This window comes from Psammomys obesus, unplaced genomic scaffold, assembly GCF_907164565.1.
Source record: "Psammomys obesus unplaced genomic scaffold, mPsaObe1.curated_primary_1811, whole genome shotgun sequence".
Lineage (NCBI taxonomy): Eukaryota > Metazoa > Chordata > Mammalia > Rodentia > Muridae > Psammomys > Psammomys obesus.
In genome coordinates, this window is record NW_026591918.1 from 11036216 (window position 1) to 11063093 (window position 26878).

The 26878-nt window shown below is 44.3% G+C and overlaps 1 protein-coding gene across 1 annotated transcript in view; it reads left to right on the plus strand.

Annotated features, from left to right (window-relative positions):
* Positions 1 to 26878, plus strand: part of Frmpd2 (FERM and PDZ domain containing 2) — a 101280-nt gene that overhangs the window by 46042 nt on the left and 28360 nt on the right. The window contains exons 15-21 of the mRNA XM_055612436.1: positions 4533 to 4718; positions 9491 to 9647; positions 16767 to 16971; positions 22300 to 22394; positions 23879 to 23971; positions 25034 to 25141; positions 25250 to 25366. Coding sequence (XP_055468411.1) covers positions 4533 to 4718; positions 9491 to 9647; positions 16767 to 16971; positions 22300 to 22394; positions 23879 to 23971; positions 25034 to 25141; positions 25250 to 25366 — 961 coding nt within the window. The remainder of the gene's footprint in view (positions 1 to 4532; positions 4719 to 9490; positions 9648 to 16766; positions 16972 to 22299; positions 22395 to 23878; positions 23972 to 25033; positions 25142 to 25249; positions 25367 to 26878) is intronic.

Genomic DNA, 26878 nt, shown 5'->3' on the forward strand with positions numbered 1-26878 from the left:
GAAAAGTAAGGTTTGCCCTGTTCTTTTTGGCCAGTCACCTAGGAAAATGATCCCCACACCTAACATTGGGGGGCGCAGTCTGCGAGCACGTCGTTGTCTAAATCCCACCAGAAACACTCACTGAATTCTGTAGTCCAGTCTCACACATGTCCCCTGTCAAGAACATTCCCTTGACGAGGGACACGTGCCTCAAAGCCATCAGATGATGAGTGGCCATAGAACTAGAGAACCGAGCTGAGATCAAGGATGTCAGCCTGCAGGCCATTACTGTGGGGTGAATGCTGCCTGCAGGCTGTCCCAAGCCATCTTCATGGGCTGGATTCAGTCACATTCCTCCCTCCACTGGGTAACTATAAAAAAAATAGCCACCATCTTACAAGCCAAAGGCTGAAGGCTTTTTTCATCCTAACTTTCACGAAAAGCATCGATTTTGATCATTTGCTTGCAACGTTCATTCATGTCGAGACGTACTCTGGGTCCTGATCTTCCCATTGGTGTTCTGATACAGTGACTAATGCATAGGATGCCTGTCCTTGATGCAGAGAGTTGAAGAGAGTGAGCTTTGCACCCACAGGGAGCATCTGTATCACACTGTGAGCTTGTCAACGTCTTTTCCCAAATACGAAGAAAGCATTTCTCTGCCATGCCCCCACAGAGAGTGAGCACACTTACATTTTGATATAGTCACACTTCTACATTTAAAGGGGACATATATTACTTAAGCACTTCTTAGAACCCTGAATTGCCAAAAAAAAAAAAGAAAAGAAAACTTGCTTTGAATCAATATCTACTTCCCATCAGCATTGTATCATTTGCCATGTAAATAGTCCCAATATGCAAGGCTGAAATTAGTATTTTTCTATATCCATCGTTGGCTTTATTTCTGTTTTGTTTATTAGGGGTAGACTCCCTGCATGGAGTCACACAGGCAGGTAGCAGTGCTCAATTCAACCACTGATGCTACAGATTGTCGAAGCATCTTGTACCCCACTTACTTCTGGACATTTTTGGTCCCACTAACCAGGATGCCATACCAACAGTGCCCAGATCCACAGAGCCTAACACGTAGCTGTTATAACACAAATAGTCACTAGATATTTAATTATAGCTCCTCTAGGCTCTTCTTTTTCATCCAAAGAGGAAATCATTCCCAGGTGGCTGCCTGCTGGCTTGGTTCACGGATGCTGTGCTCTGCCAATTCATTTTCTCCCACTGGCAGCAGACTTGGCAACAGCCCAGCGTGGGCACCACTGAACACCACCATTGGTCTGGAAGATTCACAGCTGTGTGAGTGTGTGACTTCCTGAACAACCTGTTCAAGGTTTGCTCACTGTTTCCTGGACATCCTCAATGCTAGAACTGTTCCCACTCAGCTAGGGACAGTGATGTGTTATGTGGAAACAAATCCAGTTGCCTGTTGGAATCACATTGGTTAAATTCTGTGTTTTTTCTCCTTAGCATTCTAATGGATGCGTCCCCCAGGTGTTTCAGGCACTTTGTCCTTCCTTGCTGGGAGGTAGGCTCCCTTGACCCAGCCCTGGAAGTCTGTGCTAAATTAGGAACCGAATTATGAGAAGGATTTGTCTTGGTTACTCAGCATGTTTTTCCGGAATACATTCACAGAGATGGAATTATAGGGCTAAAGCATATGAGTTGCTGTGAATTAGGAAAGAGAAATCCATTTGTGACCCACAGTTTTCAGGACAGCAAGGAACAGTTAGGACTGCTTTGTTCCAATCTCATTTGCTGCTGGCTGCTGGAAGAACAGAAAGCCATGTCGGAATGGATGAGGAAAGGCACAGTGGGAGACAGGAGACAGATATGCTATTTTACTTTAACAGATGGAAGGTGCCCTAGAAAACATTATGCATATTTATCTGTGTTCCCAGTCTCTAGGGATGCTCCAGATTTTAGTCGTTAAGAATGAATTCTTGAAATCAAACAGACTCTTCTACTCAGGTTCCCATTCTGGCCTCCAAGGAATTTAGATGTACTACTTGGGTCAGTGGAATGATTTGCCTTTTAGATATAGGAAAGTTTATTTTTTATTTTTTTCTAAGCTTACTAAACCAAAAGTTGGCACATCAAATCCACTAACAGGAAATTGCTCTTGTATATGTAATAAAAATAAATTGAAACTATTATTTTCAAATAGAGCCACATACATATGGCCACATACACTCCAGTGTATTGCTGGAAACTGCTGGAAACTGCTCTCCTAGCCCTGTACTTTGTCTTATATTTGTTCCAATAGGGTTTGGTGTTTTAGGCATGTTCACCAACAGGGCCAGGAAACACAAGTTGGCAATACATGGGTAAGAATATTAGAAACAAAGGGGAGGCTGAGTGTCCTTAGCCACAGCCAGAGAATCTGTGTGAATGTAGACCCAGGCTGAACTATGAACTTCCAAACAGACAATGAAGTCTGGGTAGAAAAGTCACTGATAATGTTCAAATACCCATAGCTGTTTAGTAGAGAATATCTATGCTATCAAAACCCTTCTACCCCTCACCTGAGCACGGTCCTAGTGCTACTTGGTTGTGTGGTCAAAGAGGACTCGTCAGTAGGCAAGTGATGACACAGAGGATCCAGTGGTTATTGGGTATATGCTTTGTGAAAGCAATTACAGATGTAAAAAAAAAAAAAATACAGGATTGAACTTCTGTAATGTCAGTACCTGGTTTCATTGTGTGGGGCAGTTATATTGATTTTGAACAGGGTATCTCACTGTGACCTGCAGCTTACCAATTAAACCAGACTAGCTGGCTGGTGATCCTCTCATTTCTGCCTCTCTAGTACTTGGATTACAAACACCCATCACCACATTCAGCTTTTTACATCAGTGCTAGGGATGAAACTCAGGTCTGAGCCATCTTTTTGGCTGTTACAGCTGCTTTCTTTGTGACTTCCTGACCATAAGAACAGAAGAAGACATACATGCTCATTAAAATGTTGGATTGTGTGTGTGTTGGGGGTGGGGGAAGGAGTTTCCTTTCCTTTCAGTTGAAGAATTTGAAGAACTTGGCCTGTAGAGACAAAAACATTTAATTGTCCTGAGTTCAATTGATTAGATTACATAGCCCTTCTGTGCCTCCATTTTCTTCTTTGTAGAGGCAGCCTTTGTCTTATGATATGAAAACTAAATGATAAGGAAACAACACGTGCCTGAGCAGCATGAGTTATTGGTACTCAAGTATCATGACTCCCAGAATAATTAAAAATACAAAAATGGAAAGTTAATGCTAAAGATTTAAAAAGGTTTAGATCATTTTCTAAAAGCAAGTTTAGAAAGGCATCTTTAGTCTCACGGTGGCTATTTCAGAGCCTTAGAACAACGTTCATCAAATTCCTTAACATAATGTGCCATACTTTCTTGGACAGTCTCTCTTTGTCACACTTAAATCAATATCCGACTGGCTTTAGATGTTTCAATACTAGTACTCAGTGCTTTTATTGGGTGATGATGGTGATGATGATGATGATAACAACAATATGAGAGTGTCTCTTCAGGCCAAAAGCAGGAGGCCAAGCATCCAGACACTTAATCATAATCTCACAGAAAGCCAGGGTGTCTGTTGGCTGTGTCACTTGTCTACAGTGGTGACTCATCTGCAGGAGAGACGTCTGCTGTTGAGATGGTACCAGACCTCACCAGTGAAGCCCTTTTGAGAGGCTCTTAATTCTCCATAGCAGGAAGCCTTTCCTGCAGGTCCATGCACACAGCCTTCTGATGAGAACTTCCTGGCCGTGGGACTGCTGTTCAGACAAGAAAACATTTGTGTTGAGCTCATGCTTGAAACACTCTTGAGAATTCAGTTGGCCTGATGGAGCTCTGATTGATCCTTGGCCTCTGGCAAAATTCAATCTCCTAGTTTAGTAAACTGAGGCAAGAGCTGAGGCTGTGGAGATCCTACAGAGGCATTAGTAAGTTTCAGAAAGGCATGCTGGAGTGACGGGCATTTCCCTGCAGCTTGCTCTTGGCTCAACTTGCTAGGATAGCCTTGCTAATGACATAAGACTCCTTTTTGTGCCTAAGCCTCAGCTTTTGCAACTAGAACATGGAAAAAAAAATGGGAATAGATGATTGATACAACCAGGGAAGAGAACTTCTGACCTTGAGATGTCCCAAGAGAGTCTGACTCCTAAGAAACATTTATTCACCATTCTTTTATCCTAGTGTCCTATAAGAGTGTGTCCCAAATGTTCTCTTAGGTAGTCTACAAATAAGGGATTCTTTGGACAAAACACAAACCAACCAAAACCAAAACCAAAAACAAAAAACCCCCCAAAAACCCAACCTCCCAAACCCAACAGAAACAAAGAAGGAAAGAAAGAACGAAAGAAAGGAAGAAAGACAATGTCATCATATCAAAGGTATAGACATATTCCAGAGTAAGAAAGAACTGTCTAGCTGAATGTTTCTTCATCTTGTTTGGCAGTGATGGACCTTTTTCACAGAAAGGGTCGAGGGTCCCTATAATTTTCAACCAGTGAACTCACGGGTCCTGAATTGGCCTTTTTCTCCCTCTAGGTTGTTCAGCAACTCCCAGAATATGGAGTCTTGGTTCACCGCGTTTTCCCAGAGAAGAAGAGACCAGAAGGGGAATTGGCCTTGGGGTTCTGCACCAAAGGCATCATAGTCTACAAAGTGAAAAGCGGCTGCAGAATGGCAACATTACAGTTTCCTTGGAGAGAAATTGGGATGATTTCAACTCATGTGAGTGAAGCTCCATCGACGGACACCCACGCCTCCCTTTCTTTTGATCTACGGCCCTTTTAAGTAGCAGTGCCTACCTAGATGTCTTTTGACATATTCACATACAGCTGGCCATCAGTTAACCTGTATTCTGGTGCATTGATGTACATGCAAGGGGTTGGGGCCTCAGGAAGGCTTTCTTCTTCTTCTTCTTCTTCTTCTTCTTCTTCTTCTTCTTCTTCTTCTTCTCCTTCTCCTTCTCCTCCTCCTCCTCCTCCTCCTCCTCCTCCTCCTCCTCCTCCTCCTCCTCCTTCTTCTCATGTTACCTCTTGGCAGCTGTAAAAGAAAGAAAAAGTGAAAAAGTTTTTTTTTTATTTTTTTAATTTCCTCAGCTGAGGGGATGAGATGAGCACTGTTCCCAAGCCTTTCTAGCTCTTTCTGAACTCTCAAAGCTGACTGATCCAAACTGGCTTCTCTTATCATCTTCTGACTGAATTGCTCTGCCTAGCCTCAAATTAAATCAGACAATATATTCTAATCTGGCTCCTTATCATTCTCTGGCTCATTTTGTCTTCACCTTTTTCTAGCTTATTTTCTCGGCAACCTGTCTCTGTAAAAACCATCCTAGTAAAAATGTCTCAGTAAAAACTCTCTCCTTGATAACCTAGAACCCCTGCACAGATGTAGCCCATGACAGTTCAGTCTCCAAGTGGGTTCCATAGTAATGGGAACAGGGACTGTCTCTGACATGAACTGATTGGCCTGCTCTTTGATCACCTCCCCCCCCCCTGCTCTTTGATCAGGCCACAGAGGAAGACAATGTAGCCACTCCTGATGAGACCTGATAGACTAGGATCAGAAGGAAGGAAAAGAAGACCTCCCCTATCAGTCTTGCGGAGGGGCATGCGTGCAGAGGGGGGAGGAAGGGAAGGATTGGGACGGGAGGGGGGAAGGAACCACAGGGGGGATACAAAATAAATAAAGTGTAATTAATTAAAAAAAAGTAGCCTATGGTTACAGACATAACCAAAATAAATCACAGAAACTTATTTTTAAAAACTTTATTCCAGAATTTTTTACATCATTATAAATGCTGAATATAAGAGTTTTTGATGTTTTATATATAAGAACTATTTTATTAATAAGAATTCTTCAAATATGATGATGTTATTTTGGATAATATTGTTCAGAGCATCAATTTTTATTATAGATGTTATGTTGTCAAAAGGTTAATTAAAATAAACCATGGCATCCAAAAAAACAAAACAAAACAAAACAAAACAAAACAAAACAAAAACCTCTCTCCTCTCCCCTTGCACTGCTCTTAAAAGTAGCTTCCCTTTCCTGTCCCGTTCTTGTGAGAGTTGGGTATATCCTATTTCTGACTCATTCTGTCAAATCTTTCTCTGATGCATTACGTTGCCCCTCAATTAGACATCACTTTCAAACCTGGCTGCTTCCTTTTATAAGCTAATTTTGCCTTCACTGTTTGGGATTAAAGGTGTGTACCCAGGGCGTGCCTGTATTCCAATCAGATCAGACTGTAATCCAGAGCATGTCTGGCTTCCAGCCAGATCACATAGACCTAGAAGGTCTTTGGATGTGATCCCTTGCCAGAGCCATGTTGTGGGATTAAAATTCCTCTACAGCCAGCTTCCTCAGAGCCTCCATAAAAAGCCTGTATTCTCAAGTGCAACATTTTGTATCCATGCCTTCTCCTAACCCGGGGAGTCCACCTGTGCTCAAAACAAGGACAAGTGGGATCTGAAGGAAAAGAACGAAGTTGAGGTTTACTGGAGCCTGCAAGGTTCCGAAACATCTGCCCTATGGCTTGGTGCCTCCTCTGCAGGTAGAGCTCAGGCATCCAGTGTGTCTTGTGTTGATTGCAGGCACCTTGGCAGTGTCTGATGGCCACTGAGGTTTTAAAATATGCAACAAAACAAAACAAACAAACAAACAAACAAACAAACAAAAAAACCTCCCTGAACATCCAAGTTGCTGTACATTTCAAATCATATTAAAATGCCCTTTACACTGTTCAGTTCCAGAATTTAATTTCTATGCACTTGGCACTGGGACCTGGTAGCTGAGTCCCTGTCTATCCTAAGGTTAACCAGGTCAGGATTTATTTATGTCATCTAAAGACAAAGTTCTTTGGCACATAATAGAATTTCCTAATACCCTATCACTTGTGTTTAGAAAAATAAAGCTTATGTAAAATATATAATAATTAGCATAATTTGAGTTCATTAAACTGACCTATGCATGTATTGTCAGGGTATTGATATTTTTCACCAAACTTAAATATAAACAATGTTTATACTCATGAATTTTTCAGAACTTTAATTATTTAAAGAAATATGAAATGTATTTAAAGAATTCAGATTACTGAATCAAATTCAACACTATTATATTATTTCTCATTTTCTTTATTTATCCTTAACTAAACAAAGATTTCAATGTGATTTGTCTAAATGCAGATTCTCTAAGCAGTAACTTTGAAACATGAAAAATTTGAGGCCATAAAGTTCAACAGTCCTCTTAAGTTTTTTTTTTTACACATACATGCATGCATACAGATAGACATACACACTTGTATATATACATATATTGGTTTCATTTTACAAGTACTTGTTTTCTCATTACCAGGCCAATTAAAAAAAATTAAATCTGGGAAGTCATCAACCTCACAAGCTCAAAGAAACTATTTAATTAGGATTTCCATCCCCTGATGATCAATTTCCTCCTTGGCATGAATGGGCTATTTTGCTGAAAAGTCATCATGAAGTAAGATCACCAGATGCTCATGGGCAGTTAAGTATCTTCCACAGAAAATGACTCTTCATGTTTCTGCAAGCCCCAAGTAGTGAGCTCTGAGAAACCAGAGATCAGTTCAGGAAGCTTCAGTTTTCTGTACTAATAGCTGGAGCCAAGATGCTTCAATCATATCTCATTCATCTTTTCACCCTTCAGGAAGTAGCCAAGGGAATAAAAGCACCATTTTCAATGAAGAAAATTCCTGGGTACCCTTGGCATCTCTGCATACTTGATATTCAATCAAAAACCATCCCTCTAGAAGAAGAAGCCTAATAGTGTTGATGACTGTAGTGTTTTCAGCATTCTCTCTAATCTTTAGAGATAAATGCATGGAGCAGAACAGACTGTAGAAGACTACACATGGCCCTCTTTAAGCAAAAGAATACAAAGTTGCAAAGAGAAGCTACTTCATAAAAGGCAATGTTGTTTAGAATAAGAAAAGAAACCCCCAAATTACAAATCTAAAAAAACAGAGGATATACTTTTTAAATGGTGCAAATGCCAGAAAAACACTTCATTAATTAGCTTCCTGGCAAAGCCTGTATGCTTTCTCTTTTGAGACTTTATATGGCATATTCTTTCCTTTATTTTCATATGACAGCATTTATAAAAATCATTTTTATCTAGAGAGAATAAAAGTACAGTTTAATGTATCTTTTAGAATGACTGAGATAGGATAGGTAAAGTGCAATTTTCACAAAGAAACAGTTGCTCCTTATAGTGTTATTGTAAGTTTCTGTGCTTCAAATGCAGAGAGAGAGACAGAGAGACATACACACAGACACACAGACACACACACACACACAGACACACACAAACACACACACACACACACACACACACACACACACAGAATCTGTTTCTCCCTTTTCAGATTTGTTTGAGAATAGTTATTAGATTTTTGTTTTGAATGATTGATTGGTTGGTTGGTTGGTTGAGACATGGTCTCATTTTGGAGCCCTGGCTGAAGTGGAGATCCACTTGCCCCTGCCTCCTTAGTGCTGGGATTAAAGGTGTGTGCCAAAGCACACAGCATGTGGTGTATTCAGAGGACTGTAGATCTGTTTCTCGATTCTAGGATTTCTATATCATGTTTGGAGTAAAGATAATGATTCCTTAATCTACAGCATGGAGACGAGAGGTATAAATGCTCACAAAGTTCTTAACATAATTGTAACCTGGGCATCTTTTTGGGGCCTTTTATCTAGGGAATGACAGAAATCAAAACAAGTGAAAGTTTATTACAGAAAAGAAGGGTGGGCCTCCCATAGGCAGAGGAGCCAGGATAAAAGATACAGACTGTATTTTGTGGAGAAGGGTTTCTGTTTTTATGCTTTTTCCAGACAAGAGAGAAGGCTTCCAGTGCGCATGTACTACTTTGCACACAGCTGAAAACACTCCTATATTTTTGTTCTAACTCTCCCTTGGGAGAGCTTTCGCTATGCTAATGTGTTATAATGAGGCATAATGAGGATCCGGGTCAGTTCCCGGTCTGTTTCCTTGCTTCTTTGGTGGTGGCTGGTTCTGACTACAGCTCTGTTCCTCTGCTGGCTTATTACAGTGCAGCTGCCTGCTTGTTCTCTGCTGGCTCCCTGACTCATCGGAGCAAGAAGCTTGGAGCTTGTACAACAGAGACAATGGGGGATGCTTGCCGGCCATTTCACAATGCACTTGTGAGGGCCCAGTGTCCACTGACTCATCTCACGTTCTTTCTGTCCAGCACACTCCTAGACAATAGCAATTATATGGCAAACGTTTGGCTCACAAATGAAGGAGAAAGAGAAATAGAGGGATTTTTGTTTGGCCATTGTCTAAGAAAAGAAATTGGGCCTTTGTCAGACATTACCTGGCCTGTACTTGCAGAAGTGTGTTGATACTGAATTGAGGGGCTGATCTTGTATTGCTGCCTACACACATGTACTTCAAGGGGTGGGTGAGGACAGTCAGGGTTCTAAGCCTGTGTCTGCTTCCTCCAGAGAAAAAAGCTCACCATCACCAGCAGCAGCACTGGGGAAAAGTTCACCTTTGTCACCGATTCAGCCAAGACCTGTAAATACTTGCTGGGCCTCTGCTCTGCCCAGCATTGGTTTAATGCTCAGATGGGCTTCGAGCCGCCTCCGCATCTTCTAACTGGTGAGTATGTACTGTATGAGCACCGCGTAAGTGGACAGGCTGGCTCTTTCTTAAAGTAATTTGGGTGAAAAGATATAGTTGACCCCCAAATACTTGAAAAGCCGGAAATCGTTGCCAACAATGGCAGAAACACAATAAAAATGAAGTATAGATTTTATTCTCAGATTGACAAAAGTGAAACTAACACTAGGACAAATTGACCCAATCCTCTCAGATGAAACTGGAGATCTCGCTCTCCTCACCCCTATCTCCCCTTCATTTCCCCTTTGTTCTCCATCCTTCCCTCTGTCCATTCATCTAACTTTGCAAACACTGAAGGAAGGTCTATATCCCTATGACCTCACAATTTTACTGTAGATATTTATCCTAAGGTAACGAATACCGAAGTTGATGGCAAGTGGAACTGTCTGTGATTCAGGGCTGAATGAGGAAGGGCAATAAGAGGAGACCTGTGAGCAGTAGTGTAGTGGGACATCTCCACCCTTCACTAGGGGCTGGGGCACCAGCATGTGGACTGCTGAGCAGTCAAATGGTGGCAGGAGCAACCTAGAAATTAAATCTGTCATTTTATGTAACTTTTAGTGATGTTTAAATTTGAATGGATAGCTTATGTATATTCATGTGGCTAATTTCATGTTACAGAAGTAAACAAAACCCAAATCTTACTACCTTAAGGAGTTACATGTTCAAGCATGGCCATTTTCTTAACCTTTCTCGGTATTCAGCTTTACCAAAGAGTGTGTATTACCGATGTAATTAAGAAAGAGATTAATGGCTTAGATGAGGCCACACAATCACATGATACTGCTTAGTGTTTATTGAGGATGTGCTATGGAACCACTGACAGTTTCTCTTACTATTTTTCCTTGTGATAATTTCTTCAAAAATGATCTCAGTTTGGAAGCTGGAGAGATGACTCAGCTGTTGAGAGCAGAGGCTGCTCCTTCAGAGGACCTGGGTTTGATTTACAGTATCCACACGATAGCTTACAACTGCCTGTAACTTTAATTCCAGGGGATCCTAAGCCTTCTTCTGGCCTCCATGTGCACCAGGCATGCGAGTGGCAGAGAGACATAAATGGAGACAGAACACCCCCCACCACCGTGAAGATTTCATTTGTGACCACAGCGTACACACTGCTCTCTCAAAGTACACTAGTTAAGTCAGCCTATTAGGCTAGAACCTGCATTACTGGGAGGGGCAAACCACGGTGTGGAGAAGTAAAACCATGTCTCAGAATCTGGGTGGTGGGGCTAAGAATTAAACCTGGGGCCCCCGGAGGCCAGAGCCTAGCTGCTCTCCCCTGTGCCTCTGCCTTTCACCACTTGCCAAGCACAGCCTTTAATGCCCGAGACTTCTCTCTGGGTGCTGACCTTATCATGGTTGCCGTTGGCTTCTAAGTGCACTTCTCCTATTCATAAAAGAGAGCCATTAGCTAGAAGAGCCATTAGCACTGAGAACCTCTGAGCTGCTAAGGAAGTGGAATCTCAGGATCCACCCACACCTATTGAACCAGGATCCACACGTGCAAAAGAACCTAAGCGATTCCAACACAAGTACAAGGCAGAGGAGCCCTAAGGAAGAGGTCAGGTGTCCCTTAGACTCAACTGAGTGCCACTTACTGGCTGTGTGGCTTTGGACAGCTCATGTCCCCTCTCCGAGTCCCTCATTGGGACACACTGACCATCTCAGGTCTGTGCTGTGCTTCAGTGTGGCAGCAGGTCATGTTTCTAGCTCACTGCCAAGTGCTCAGTGCACTGTGACAATGGTGACAGTGGCTTCTACCAATGGGATCTGTTTCTGTTTCAGACAATATCCACAGAGGCCTTGACACTGGGCTCTAGGGACCAGCCCATGGCCTGAATGGACTGTAGAACAGGATCCGAGTTTTCAGAACTAGAACCAAACACAGGGAGTAAACATAACTCGTGGTCTATCATGTAGCAAATCTGTGAGCAGGTCACTGAAACCAGGGGCTGCTGGTTTCAGAGGATTTCCAGGGATCTAGAGATGATGAATGGGGATCAATTATACCCGACTTACCTTCTCTTGCTTAGATACTTACTGTGTGTGAAACACTCCCAATACTGTTTTTATTGCCCGATTTTGGCAACTGTAAAATATTTACGTAGATACTTTGAGCTCACTTGTGAACCGGGTCCTTCTGGCCTATTTTGCTCCTAATATCCTTTTTTTTCAAACTTCAAATTCTGTCATCTTAGGAGTTTCCAGAACATTTGATTTACATTAAAAAAAAAAAAGACCCACTTAACCAATTTCCCTTTGCATTTTAACAATCCCTATGAGAAACTCTCTGAAATACCATCTCCCTCTCATGTGTGCAACGCACATGTGTATTGATTGTGTGTGCATGCACGTATGTGTACACACAGGTAGAAGCCAGAAGACAAGCTCAGGTGTCCTTCCTCAGGAGCTGTCTACCTTGCTTTTTGAAGCAGGATCTCCCAGTGACTAGCAGAGGCTGCTGACTGGATCAGGTGATCTGGCCAGGCAGCTACAGGGTTCTGTCTGTCTCCTTCACCCCTGCCGAGTGCTGGGGCACTGGGTTCTCAAGCATGCACCTCTGTGCCTGACTTTTCTACGCCAATTCTGAGGCCCAAACTCAGGTCCAGGTGCTTGCAGGGCTGAGAAATCTCTCCAGACCCCAGACATTATTTCCAACGCTGCATGGAGGGGAGAGCTGACCACCTTTACCTCGTTTTCACAGTGGGTCTCTTCCAGTTCCTTCCCTTCCCAAGATAAAGACATGATCTTTATCTTGTTCAAATGGGACTACCATCACCCACTTTACAGGAAACTGGGGGTCCAGACCCTCCCTTCCTGTTCCACCTATCACCACATGCTCTCAGATAGGCATCTGGTAGACCTTGTTGTCGGGTCTTTCAGCCTTTGGAGTAGCCTCTCAAAAACTTGGATCCAGGCATGCTCTTCCTGCTAAAGCTTGTTCACAGTTCCACACTGTCAGCAGAGAGGAGTCCTAAGTTCTGAGGGGACTCTTTCTACTCTGGCCCCAGCCTTGACGTCTTCCTTGTTCTGATGCCTCTCTTTGCTTTCCAGCTGTCCCGCATGCCATGCTGATGGCTGCTGAAAACCGTGTCCCAAAATTCCATGTCTTGGTGTTCAGTGGTGTTGATGGTTAATACCAACCATCAACTTGTCAGGAGTGTAAAATGCCTAGGTTGACAAGTCTCCAGCATACCCATGGATGGTTGCCTAGATCAGGTTAACTGAGGAGGAGAAATCAGCTTTAGCTATAGATGACACCATTTCCATGGGCTGGAATCCTGGAGAAAACAGGAGAAAGCAAACTAGCATTCATTGCTGTCTGCTTTTTGCTTGAGGGAACAGTGTGATTGGCAGCCTCCTGTTTCTGCTGTCATGCTTTTCCCACCATGACAGACTTTCCCTTGAATGATAAGCCGAAATAAAACTTTCCTCCCTTAAGATGCTTAGGTGTTCGGTTACAGCAAAGAGAAAAGGAACGAATGCAGTGGTGTCCCCCATGATGATTCTCTAACCCTCCTGGAATCAGGCTACCATGATAGTCTGCCTCTCCTAGAGTAAGTTAAAGGGAACCTCCATCCAGAAGCCTTCCCTGTTTGGCTGTTCCCAGCTGACCCCTTCCTAGGTGGAAGGGACCAATGCCTCCTTTGGCGGACCTCTGTCCTTTCACCTGCAGTGTCTGTTGTGTTCAGTTGTGCATATATCTGTGACAGATGAGGATTTTCTTGAAGGTGGGGAAAGCATCTCATAACCTTCCCAGCTCCAGCATGGAACAGAGCTGTGGCAAATATGAAGTGTTATATACATGCCTTTTTATTTTATTTACTTATTAATCAGCTAATTAATTTAGGGATTGTCTTGCTGTGGAGCCAGAGTGGTCTTAAGCTCATTATCTTTGAGCCTCAGCCTTCCAGATGCTGGAATAGGCATATACTATTAGGTCTGCCTTTAATACTTATTTCTTGGATGGACAGATAGATAGTTGATTTGAATGGAAATAGTTAGTTAATCATTTCCTTTGGTATTTTTTTTTTCAATATTGTAAATGCAGCTGTGATGAGCATCATTAGAAAAATGTTTTTCTGGATTTTAAGTCACTCCTTAACCTCAGAAGTATAACATTGGGTTCCAAGCCAGGGAATTTTCAAAGCTTCACCGTGTCTCTTGATTTGTCATGCTGGAATGCAGGAGCCCCATGCCATCCTGGCTTCATTATTCTTTTCTCCATCTCGAAGAGTAGATGTCGTTGAATTTGTGTGTGTGTTTGACAGGTAAAAATGATCTCTCACTGTGGCTTTGTCTGGCTTCTTTGATGGGTGAAAAGTTGAACATTAACCACATGTCTCTTAGTCATCCTACTGTGAACTGTCTCAACAGGCACTTCATTTCATAGTTATATTTGGATCTCTGGGGAGAAATAAAAACCTCCAGCTTCTACGAACACACAGTTCCAGGATGGAGTCGGGCAGGCTCTGTCATCACTGCTGAGTGGGCCCCAAGTGTTTTCTCAGCCATTTTTGGGGTTGTGTCTTGAGCTGTGGGGTGTGCTTGGCCCTTCTCTGAGCTTATGCTTTCAGGCTATCCTTGTGCTAACCAGGGTCTCCCACCAGTGACTCTTCCCTTGTGGCCCTAGGTCAGGATGCTCCTTGGATTTTGAGATGCTACAACTAAGCTGGTTATAACTAGCCCTTAGCATCCAGATAGAGCCAGACATTTATCAGCTATGTTACTGGCGTCACAGTTATATTGTGGATCGTGCATAGCCTTGGACAGTAGACAGACATGGCCTCTCAGCATTCCAGTGTCTTTGGGGCATTCTTGGCAACCCTGCCTTCTGTTCTGGAGAGACCAGCACTCTTGGCTCTCCCACCTATCAGCCGGGGTACTAGCAGAGCACCATGGAGCCGAGGCCTGCTGACAATGGTCTCCTGTTCCTGCTGACTCTGCCACCTTGCTATCTGGTCCATGGAACATGCTTGGTGAAACTGGTGCCCTTCTCCTGCTGAGTGTGTCCTGCTGAGTATTAAACCTCTGTGACCTCCACATGTCACCTTGAGGCCTCTGTCCTGTGTACCAAGGCCTGGGAACATAGGTCCTCTAAGAACCAGGAGTGTGTGGCTTTCCTGCTCTGCTCACTTCTGTGCATCCCTTTTTCTAGAGGACAGCTGCTTCCTGGAATGCCAGTCTCTGTACAGTCCTGTCTCACCAAGCCTCTCCAGGCTCAGACTCCCCCATCCCCCAAGCTATCTCTGCCTGGAAAATCCCTTTCAGGTGTTAAATGTTCTGCCCACCACAGTTAAGGACAAGGTAATGAGAAGGCTGGGAATGCTTATATGATTCTTTAGTACTGCTACCTGTGGCTCTGTCTCTGTACCACTCCCACTATCCAGTGCAGACAGTGAAGCCAGTGGACTAAGGATGAAATCTGCTCTATTACTAACTGGCCTGGGGGACCAGGAGCAAACGACTCATCCTCAAGTTTTCTTGTCTGTAAAATGGGTACACTCTCCACCCTAGAGGGTTAGGGTGAGGTCTGCGTGACAGTGCGGGTGACCGTGGTTGCCGCTGAGTCTGTCACACAGGACACATTTAGTCAGAAGCTAGCTACTGGTGTTGCCTCGTTCCTGACAGGCCCAAGCTCTGGGGTAAGACTGAAGTCTATGCAAAAGCTACAGGCCACACTGAAATTACTCACGTTCCTCCGTTTTTGTTTTTGTTTTTTTTTCTCTTGCTCACTGTATGTGAGGAGTGAGACCACAGTCATCTTATATTCACAAATTCTCAACAAGTAATCTGTTTCAGTGGCTACCTTTTTCAGGGGGAACAGCCCTGGTAACACCCCAGATACTTGCAGAAAGGGTCTGCATAAGTAGTTAAACGTTCCTCACTCTCTCCATGCAGGGGTGTTTTACTGAGCACCCACACATGCATTCACACATATCATAACACAGATGTAAACATGTCCATGTCCGATAGCCATGTCACATATGCACACAGCACATACATACACAGATAACAGAAAACATGCATAGGGTGTGCACACATCCATCCTATACACCCATGGACACCTCTACCCACATGTACATTCAGATACCACATATACGTAAACGCGATACATATACAGATATGTAAAATGAGGGGGGCATGACTACCGATTATGCCAATGCTGTTATACTTCTTTTTTTCCTGGTTTCACTAGGGAGCAGATGGCCCAAAGACTGTCAGCATTTTCCTTTCTCAAAATATAAATGCAAGCTGGTCATAGTGGCTCATTCCTGTAATCCCAGCACTTGGGAGGTGGAAGCAGAAGGACCAGGAACTCAAGGTCATCCTTGACTATAAAGGAAGTTCTAGTCCAGATGGCTTACAGGAGACGCTATCTCAGCAACAAACACAGAAAACCGAACAAATAAACGAAAAGTAATAAAAAGATGCAGCTTCGAGCAAGGCCTTGTTAACCCAAGAGATCTTTTAATAAAATTTCAGTTTTCTATGAGTAATACAGTCTCCTTTCATGGATCTCATCCGAGTCATTTATTAAGCCTTCTAAAAAGGGAGAAAGGACCAGTGTCTGGGGCACACACTTCTAACGTGTGCTTATAGATCTGGCAGGAGATTCTTGCATGGACTATTACTGCCAGGGCAAAAGAAGCTGTGTAGACATTAAAGATTATATCCCACAGTGAAGAGCCTGATTTGAGACCCCAGGAGCTTTGCTACATGACTGTTTTCAAGGGCAGCTCTGTGAGGTTGAAGGCAGAATGAGTATGCAGCTAATTTTGTCTGGTCCCTGCTGGAGCTTTGTTGGAACAGGTTACTGGATCCTAGTCGATCAGCTACAAGGGCCATCTTGTCTCTCTTCTTAGGCTTCTGAAGCATCTTCATTAGCAAGTACTGTTTAGAAGGATTTGCATTTTGAGGGATAGGCATAAGGACTTCCCAAGTTAGCTGGAGGCAGAATGTCAAGTCTCTCAATTCAGGAAAAGAACTGGGAGAAGAGAGTCAGGGTCAGGAGTGTCTTAGTGTATCAAGAGCAATGAGCAAAGCTGTAGTAACCTTGAGCATATGTCTGTCCTTTTTTCTCCCCAAATTCAGTTCAGGATAAGTTCATACAAATAGCCAACGTGAATTCTGCACACAAGACAAAGGTCAACCCTCTCACTTGGATTCAGAAACTGTCATGCTCAGAAAATGAGTTGTGTGTACCCAGGTTGCAGAATGCCATAGGAAGCCAACTGGGTACATTTGTGGACAACACACAAGGCAACAAGGAGCCCAGGACAAAAGGAATCAGAAGCAGGTAGGCTTTGTCTTTCTTTGGAGCCCAGAGAACCAGGCATGCAATGCAGTGGAACCATCTGTACCTGACACTTTAAACTCTGTGAACTTTGATGCTCAAGAATGTGTATATTCATTGGGTTTCTATTATCTTGACCCAGAGATGGAATGTATACCACTATGCTTAAGCCAATAGCCATAGAGCCAGATGCCGCTTCCATACCCTTCTGTTCACACCTTCTGGCAGAGAAAGAGCTAGGTGGTGACAGGAAGGTAAAATTAGCAAATGCCAATAATCACCATTGGGCTACCATAACCCACGTCCTGCTCTTGGCTCTTGGTCCCAAACTAACTTAACCCACATGACTCTGTGAAGCTGTTCGTGTCATGATTCCTATTTTCCGGAAGGGGAAACTCAAGGGCTAGCACTTAAAGCCAGCAGCCCATTCGGGAGACTGTATTCATAGCCCTGACATGCTGCACTTTCCAGGTCCACAGCTTGTCATTTAAGTTTGCAAATGAGAGCAGGGAGCCCATAATGCTGCATTCCATTGTAAAACAATGATCCATGCATTTAAAAATAGCCTAGAACTTGGATTACACTTACAAGGCAAGTTTCATAAATAGCATAGATTCCCAGGCTGTGTACTGAGAAGGGGGTGGCAGGATCTGCTTTGGGGGAAGATGAGTTATACATCTGCTTTAGCAGGAGGAAACAGATGATTTATTTGAGCTGAAATGCATGCATATACACTGACACCATAAAGTAATGCTTAGAAAACGGTTGCCCCAACTCTGCTCTTGCAAATGCACCTCACCATGAAGTACAAAATCAATCAATAATGAAGCAGACCCATTCTGAGTCTCCATGGCAAAGCACCCCAAGAACAGTGGCAGAGACCAGCAACCATCTTGTTGTTCTGCTTTATAACTTTATGGGTTAGAAAAGGAGGCCGAATTCTCTTTTGTGTGGCATTGAGGCCATGATAGTCATCAGCAGATGCCCTCTGTATGGAGATGGCTTCACGTTGGCACCCTCTCCCTCCTTGGCTGCCTTAGGCTCTTTCCATACTGCAGCTCTAGCAAGGGTTTTCACTGCTGCTCTGGGTTCCAAGAACTTGGGAAGAGCTTGCCAATGGTCACAATGTGTATCCCAGAGCAAACGTGTCCTAACTTCTGCCACCTCTCTTGGGTTCAAAGGGAATAGAAACAGGCATCATCTCAATGTGACAGTGTCAATGGGTTTGTGGCCATCTTTTACCTGTCACCCTTTGGTTCAAAGTACTTCCTAGCACTTTGTTGTTTACAAGCAGAAGCAGGACTGGCAAGAGTTAGCAGCCATGCCTAACAACACAAGTTCTGTTCCTGGTACTCACATAGTGGACGGAAACCAACTCCTGAAAGCTGTCCACTGTCCACTGACCTTTACACACACCATAGCATATGTGTGTGTACACACATAACACACACACATACACACACACACACACACACACAGAGAGAGAGAGAGAGAGAGAGAGAGAGAGAGAGAGAGAGTATAATTTAAAATGTAAATTAAATGCAGAAGTAACTATGACCCATTCCAGGCCATTGTGCTAGTTTTCTGTTGCTATAACAAAATACCCCATGCAGTAAACTTAAAAAGAGGTAAGGTTAATTTTGGTTCACAGTTTCATAGTCAACTGGCCCCACTGACTTTTGGACCTGTTTTGAAGCAAGATGTAACGGCAGGGGTATGTGGTGAAGGAAGTCCATTTGTTTCTGGTGAGTAAAGAAGGAAATTCTCCACTTCCTTCCAAGAGGAAGTGGGATTGTAACTATCTCATGCCTCTAAAGACTTCTGTTAATGTTTGGATATTAAGTGTCTTTTTAAAAAGCTCATATACTGAAAGTGTAGTTCCTGCTTGGTGGCATTGTTTTGGGAAATGCTGAAAACTGGAAGGCATGTGATTTAGGTAGAAGGAAGTCAGTGGGGGCAGGTCCTTAGGAGTCCCCCCCCACTTCCAGTTCCTGTCTGCATAAAGTGAGCACCCTCTGCCACATGTCTCCATGACACTCTCATTACCTGGCTCCAGATTCAGTGCTGTCAAGGGCTATGGCTTGAAGCGCCTCACTGGGAGCCAAAATACTCCTCCATTGCTTCTTCTATTGGGTATCTTACATCACAGCAACACAAGTCTGGCTAAGATAATCTCTTGCCAAGCCTTACCTCTGAAAGGTTCTACTTTCCAACAGACCCACAGCAGCCTTTTAACTACACATGGACTCTGGAGAGCACTTATTCAAACCATAGCAACCATCTTAAGAAATATCTCCATAGCATGGCAGCCATTTTAAAAACAGTCGGGCTTGAGAAGTGTCCTGACAGGCACCTACATGAGAGAGCCTTTGCACCATTACCTGGTAGCTTGCCTCTAACAGGAAGCTGAACTGGATTCCTCCATCAGCCCTACTCTTTCTCTATCTCATGTTTGCCTTCGTATTGCTTTATAAATGACCAACACAGTCCCTAACATGTCAGAGGAGGTTATCGGTAACTTTTAGGCAAACTCAGAAATGGCAGGACTTGTCTGAGTCTTTGGCCATTTGGAACTTCCCCAAGAAATACAACAGGAACTCATGCCTTGGGGCAGGTGAGGTTTATGGTGATGAGGCTGGGAAGGCGTGAGCAAGGGAAGAAGAAGCATTAATCCAGGATGTGGGTCATAGAAGAGCTACTGGGGCTGCTCAGGGCTCAGTTCTAGCTCAAGTCTTTGAGCACTTGCCCTAAACTCTAGAGATAGGGAGGAACCTGTGTCTTCTTATTGTGGTCAAGATGGGTTAAAAGCCTAAGACATGCATAGATACAGCAAGATAATGTGTGGGGGGAGATGTCAAGTCTTGATTGGCAGGTAGGATTTGTGCTCAGGGAAGAAATGACGTGGGCAAGCCTATAAGTCTAACTGGAACAGTTTCTTAAGCACTTCCCTCATTCCTGTCCTGGGGGGGGGAGGTGCTGAGGACTCAGTATTTGCAGCACAGACATGCTCCATGCCTCCTGGTGCTCACAGGTAGCCAGAAGTGGCCAGGTAAGATCATGTGGGAAAGAGCAGGTCACGCTGATGGCTTAGTGTTTGAGAGATACAGGCTAGACTCAGAGTGGGAAGGGCAGGCAGCCTGTGGCCTTGACCCTGAGGGGACGCCTGATCACCAGCGCCATTCATAGAAGCTGTTTACACAGAGCTTCTTACTACAGAGCTGTTGGCTACCTTCCTCGCTTCACTTCTCTGAAGCCTTTCCTTGCCTGCCCAGAAAAGGGCTGGCTCCTGAACTACATTGGCTCCATTTAGGACAACCCTTCCCTGTGTCTACGCACCCCAACAAGCACATGCTCACATCCGTCTGCTCTAAGCACAGAGACTCCCAAGAATAGCAATGCATCAGTTGTATCCTCAGTTCTGAAGCTAGAATGTGGAAGTTGTCAGTAAATGGACAAGAGAGGTTGGCATTTTGAGGAAACACACACACACACACACACACACACACACACACACACACACTCTTTAATTGTGGTAAAATACACAAGGCATAAATGTATCATCATAATCATTTTATGCTTGCTAGTTTGTTGTCTAAGAAAGAGGCATTTGGTACATTCACATTGTTGTTGGGCCTCACCATCCTTCCTAGTGCTCTTCATCTTCCTGTGTAGAAAACCACCCTCCCTCAGCACCCCCTCCCACTTGGGCCTTTCCCTAACCCAGCCCTTGGCATCCACTATCTATTTTCAGCCTGTGAATGTGACTCTTGTAAGTTCTTCATGTAATAACTGACTCATACACGACTTGTCTTTTTCTGGCCAACAGTAAATGGATTTTGAACAATTGAGAGCTAGTTCCCGGGTGGCCCTGATGACGTGAGCCGCAGAAACCCATGCCAGATAAAGCCTCTGCTGTTCTTCAAAGGGAACCCAGAGACACTACATTCTGAAGCTTCTCCCACATCCTTCCTGAGTGTTGGGAGTTTTTTCCTTTCCTTGAGCTTGTGCGATTCTGCCTCTGTCTCTCTTCCTGGGCACTTCAGTGGGCTTGGGAGGCTGATGCTCCATAAAGCTCCCAGAGGCCTGGTACCTCTCTGACTCAGATGGTTCCTTGCTGGTCCAGGCCTGACCCCTAGTGGGTTTTTTGTCAAATTGGGTTGGGCTTGCTACCAGACCGGATGCAAAAGGGGAGTGGATACAGAATGAGGCTCCTCCGTGCTCCGAAAGTGCTACTATGCTCTGCTCCCATGACAAGCTCTGTCTCCCAACACTGGGGACCCTGAGAGGGTTCATAGACAGCTGGCTGCACCAGCAGGCCCTGCGGATGTCCAGTTGTCTAACCGGTGTGGTAAGGGTAACCTCCCAGGTGTTGGGGGCAGGCTGGATGACCCTGCTGTGGTGGTTGGCTGTCCTGGAGGCCCAAAGATGGCTGTTTCCAGAGCTCTGAGCACACACATATTGGCGTCTGTTCTTAGATTCTCCACAATCCTTCTTTGTGAGCGTGTTTTTGAGGTGACCTTGGGTCATTTGACTCATTTCTGTCTACTATCTAGAACAGTCTTTGCTTACTGAAACATTGCTTTCTTTTGCTATATATTTATATGTATATGTGTATATATATATATATATACATATTTATATTTTTAAAACTGACAGCAAGGCCAGCAAGGCTGAATACCTTAAAAGGAGGAAAGGGTATGGATAGCTCACATCTCAAAAAACTGAGCATCCAAACAGCATGACGCTGGCTCTGCTGGACCCTTCATTCCCAGTCTTACCCCTGCTGCTACTTTATCTCGTGGCAGATGTCTTTCTGTTAAACCCAGTGGAAAGACAGGGCCATGGGTCAGGCCAGTCTTGCTCTTTTATAACAACTATCTCAGAGAACTAACTGGGGTCCTATAGGAACTGATTGGTCCCTTCTAAGGAGGGAATGAATCTCCAGTGACCTAATTGTATCTCACTAGGCCCCTCAACTTAAAATTCCCAATATCACCTCACAGAGCACCAAACTTGCAACAGTTGAACCCTTGAGCCCTTGGGGGACAAAAGACATCAAAAATGGGGTTCTGGAGCAGCTGCATATGCAGACTAAGGAGGACAGTGGAGGTTGGTATGGCATCTGGGTTATCATGATGAGCCCTCTGGGACAGAGACACGGACGCCATTCCTGCTTGTGCTGTCCTCCTCACTAGACCAGCCTGCGGTGGCATCTGTCTAGGGATCTTCTGAATCTCTGGGCAGAAAGCTGCCTTCTTCAGGCCACACTAACAAAGAGACAAAAAGTCCCTCCCAGGAGCACCAACCTTACTGTCTCATGTTTCCCCTCAGTCCTTACACCGGCCGAGAGCAGCTGAACAGCATCAGTATGATACAGAAGCCACCTCATATTCTCTCTGGGATACCTCCTCAGAGCATATGCACAGGTATGGACCAAAGCCCGGCCAGGTGCAGGGAAGGGAGCCTTACCTATTTCACTTCTTTTCAAACCACTACTTTAGCTTGTTTCCCAAAGAAAGCTCACAATCGTTTCACTTTAAAAATTATTTTCAACACTTCTTGGATTTGAGAAGACCTCTCGTGGTCAACATCTGGCCTTGGGTGGTGCCGCCAGGCACAGGTGTGCTCCTGGCGAGGGAAGATGTAAATTGATTATTAATCAGTTGGCGCTTGGTCACCAGTGTGTGTGGGTTCCCATTGGAACTGTAACAGAAATCCTACCCCAAGACTCCAGCTTTCTAGAAACACCTTGAGGCTTCTCCTTTGGGTCTCATCCAGACACAAGCTTGGGAAGTATTCCAGGCCACACAGGCTGGGCTGTCAACCCCTGTACGTTGGTGACTGGGAGAGACCCATGTTAGCTTTTCTTTATTAGAAAATAAATTTTGTTAGGAGTCAGTTTATAAAGAGGGAAGATGGAAAGACAGAGGCAGGAGGATCTCTGTGAGTTTGAGGCAAACCTGGTTTACATATCAAGTTCTGGCCCAGCCAGGGCTACCTGGTAAGACCCTGTCTTAAAACAAAAGCAAAAGGGAAGAAAGGTTTATTTTTACCCATGATTTTCGAGGTACCAGTCCTGGTTGTTGGACCCTGTTGCTTTGGGCCTGTGATGGCAGAGTGTATCAAAGTAGGAGTAGATGATGGAGGAAGCCTGTTCACTCATGAGAGTCAGGAAGCAGATAGAGAAACAAAGACTTCTGTTGAATAGCCCCTTCAAGACCACACAAGCAAGGTAATGACTCTATTTCTGCATACCTTTAAGGCCCCCTCCCCCCACTTACAGGTGGTGCTACCTCCAGAAGCAACACACAGTGGCAACAAGCTTTCAACACATGGTCCTTTTGGGGACATTCAAGATCAAGCTATGGCAAGATTCAGAGAAGGAGACTTTGATGTTGCATCTCTGTGTTTCTGTTTCACTTGTCACTGGCAGGAATATACGTCCCCCCACCCCTGGCAGCTTACTCTCTATCTTGTCTCAAGACCAGTACAGGAAACAGATGTTAGGTGACTATTGTGGCACATGTCTATAAGCCAAGTGCCTTGAATGCAGAGGCAGGGCAATCAAGAGTTGAAGCCACTGTTGGATTTATAGTGAGTTTGAGGCACTGTGCACAGCATTGAGAGATCATGTCTACCATCTCTAGCACCAGGGGATGGGGGGAGAGTTATGATAAATCACACAGAAAATGGGCACCATCAGCCACCCTGCCATGGTCTCTGCTTTTCCAACTCAATCTTGACTAACAGTGGTCCAGTTGTGGCTCAATGAATATATACTCAGTGACCTGATCCCAGGTTGACAGGACATTTGCTGTGACTTGCTCCTGCTTCTGTGTGTGTGCGTTTTGTTAGGTTCCACCTGCTTTGGGAGGAAAACTCAAATATGCTGCTTTGATTCTGCACCCAGGGTCACAGACGAGCAGAAGGAAGAGTTTTACGGAAGAACCCAACCAAGACATTGTGTGTGTGACACTGAAGCGGGACCCACGTCGTGGTTTTGGTAAGACAGCTCTCTGAAGGTGAGGCCCAGACTCTGCTCAGCAGAGGGAGAACAGGCACCATTCTTCCCTTCAACTTTTCCACTTCCCCAGTCTGGCCTCTTCTCTCCTATCTTGTGTTCTTCAACAATCTCTTCCACAAAAAGAACACTAAGATGTTTGGGACAAAGAATTCCTTGCAGGCATCTAAGCACAAGATTCCATCTTCCACACACACACACAGACCTTGGACCAACCTTTCTCTAGTTCTTAGTTACATAGAGGAGTAGCCAGTCTTTCTTACCAATTATTAATCACAATTGAAAATCTTAACATCATGCAGGAAAAAAGGATATAGAGACAGGGTATTTGGTTAGAAATTATATTTCACAGGACTGGGGAGGTGGCTCAGTTTATGAAATGTTCGCCATGCAAATGTGAAACCAGAATTCAGATCCCCAACACCCATATAAGAAAAAGTTGGGTGTATGTGGTATTATGTGTGTAATCCTGGCACTCGGAAATCTGGGATTCCTCTAGTTAGCTGGCTAATTAGACTGAATCTGAGAGCTTTGCATTTGATGAGAGACTGCCTCAACAAATAAAGTGGTGAGCTGAAGCCCACATGACAGCTTACAACCATGACTCCAGTCTTAGGGGATCCGATACCTTCTGTCATTACCATACTTCCCCAGGCGTTACACACATGTGGTACCAAATCATATATGCAAGCAAAACACGCATAAACATATAAGAAAAAAATGTACAAAGTAATGAAGTAGAGAGCAATCCAGGAAGACATCCAATGTAAAACTCTGAAGCTCCACATGCACATGCAAACACATGCATGTGAATCTACATGCATGTGAAATACACACACAGAAGGCTGTGGGCAAGCCCTGACTCCTGTCACCAAGCCAGCTCATGTGGGTAGGCTGCATTTCTAGCATTAGCTGTGGGTGTAAGAGGGAGCACTCCGCTTTCCCCAGGCATCTTTCTCAGGTGCAGTTATCAACACTTGGTAGCTACGTGGGCTGCAAAGTCATTAAATATCATCTTACCATCAATGCCATCTTGGATTACAGGTTTTGTCATTAATGAGGGAGAAGATCTTGACCAAGCAAAGCCTGGCATCTTCATATCTTCTCTTATACCTGGGGGACCAGCAGAAAAAGCTAAAAAGATCAAACCAGGTACACCCTAAGTCAAATTACCAGATATGCTTTAAGGTACCACCTTTCTTATTTCCTGGCTGGGGTTATTGCATGTTTTTGTTTGTTTGTTTGTTTGTTTTTCTCCAGGAAGCAAGATACTAGCCTTGAATCACATCAGCCTGGAGGGTTTCACGTTCAACATGGCTGTTAGAATGATTCAGAATTCTCCTGACAACATAGAATTAATCATTTCTCAATCAAAAGGTATGTTTCATCTTACTTTTGGCAATGGAACCGTCTCCTCTGCTATCACCACGAGCACAGACCACAAAGCTCCATGTGGGTCTTCTGTGTTGCTCTGGGAAAGCAGGGTCATGGCTTGCAAGGAGGCAACACGGTGGCACCAATCACTGTGCTGTGCAATCACAGAGGCAGAGTGGGTCCCAGAATTGCATGTCTCCCTGCAAGATAACAGCCTCCTCATTAAGTATGGCTGCCTACACCCAGCATATTTGTGTTTCTGTCTACTCTTCTTGCATGACAGGGAGGGACTTCTTATTGACACTCAAGTTCAAGATTTCTACAGCTGGCATAAGGTCGAGCAGTCACCTATGCAGCTGGGAAGGGCAGTGGACTGGTCTTTAGTCTGCTTCTGCACCGTAGACACAGTATTCTTACTTGTCTAGTTACAGGTCAACCCCTGAAGTCTTTGTTGGGTTAGGGTTGTTTACTTCATCTTTTAACTTCAGAACAGCAGCTAAGCAACAAATGCATAGGCAAAAGGACAATATTATGTTTACTTGGGGCATTTTGGTAGGGTTCTTGATAGAGGGAATGGAGGGAGTGTGGTTACTAAGGACTGCCCATTGGATCCTTCCTCTCACCCTGGTTACTAAGGACCACTGATGCGTTTGGGTTGGGTGATTTTGTAAATTACATGAGGTAGCCTGTAAACTCAGGCTCATCTCTAAATGCACATCTCCCACGTGCTGTACCCTTGGAAAAGCTGTCTCACACTTGCACATGCTGTCACCAGGTAGCTTTTTCTCTTTCACCTTCACTGCAGGTAGCGGCAGTAGGGTCTTCCACAATGCCCCAGGGGCCAGCCCCAGCACTCCCATCATGCTAGCCTCAAGATCACTGCCTCTGTTGGATGTAACAGCACCGACAGCTCTTTCTGAGGCAGGTCAGTAATCTGCCTTTTCCTCTCACCTTCTTCTCTTTGAGGGCGTTCGTTCACTTCTTGTGTTGCAATGGTACCAGGGGATCAAATCACAATTCAGTGAAGTCCAAGGACAGCCTACTACAATGGTCGAGACGTTAAAAATTGCTATCCAAAATCTACAGTGCTCTAACCATAGTCTTGTATTAGCATTTCCGTGTGCTCACTGTCTGGGAGTTACATGCCATCTCCCTGTGGTGGCCCAGTTATTTGTTGGGAACATGACTTTGCCACAGTTGTTATTTCTTTTGAGCTCGTCCATTGGTGGGGCTAGAGGACCAGTGATGGTCTCCTGTTAGGCAGCTATTCTAGAGCAGACATTAGAAGTCATCAGCTAACAGCTGTTATGAGCAGCTATGAAAATTTGTTGTAAACTGAGTGGGTAGGCACTCACAGAAGGTCAGGGTTCTCTAAAGGAATGGAAATGATAGAATGACTATATGTTACAAAAGAGGATTGTTTTCAGATGGGCTTGAGTGATGCAGGATAAGTTGGACAGCAGTGGCCGTCTGCCCTCTGCAGAGGCTGAGGACAGTAGCTGCTTAGTCCACAAG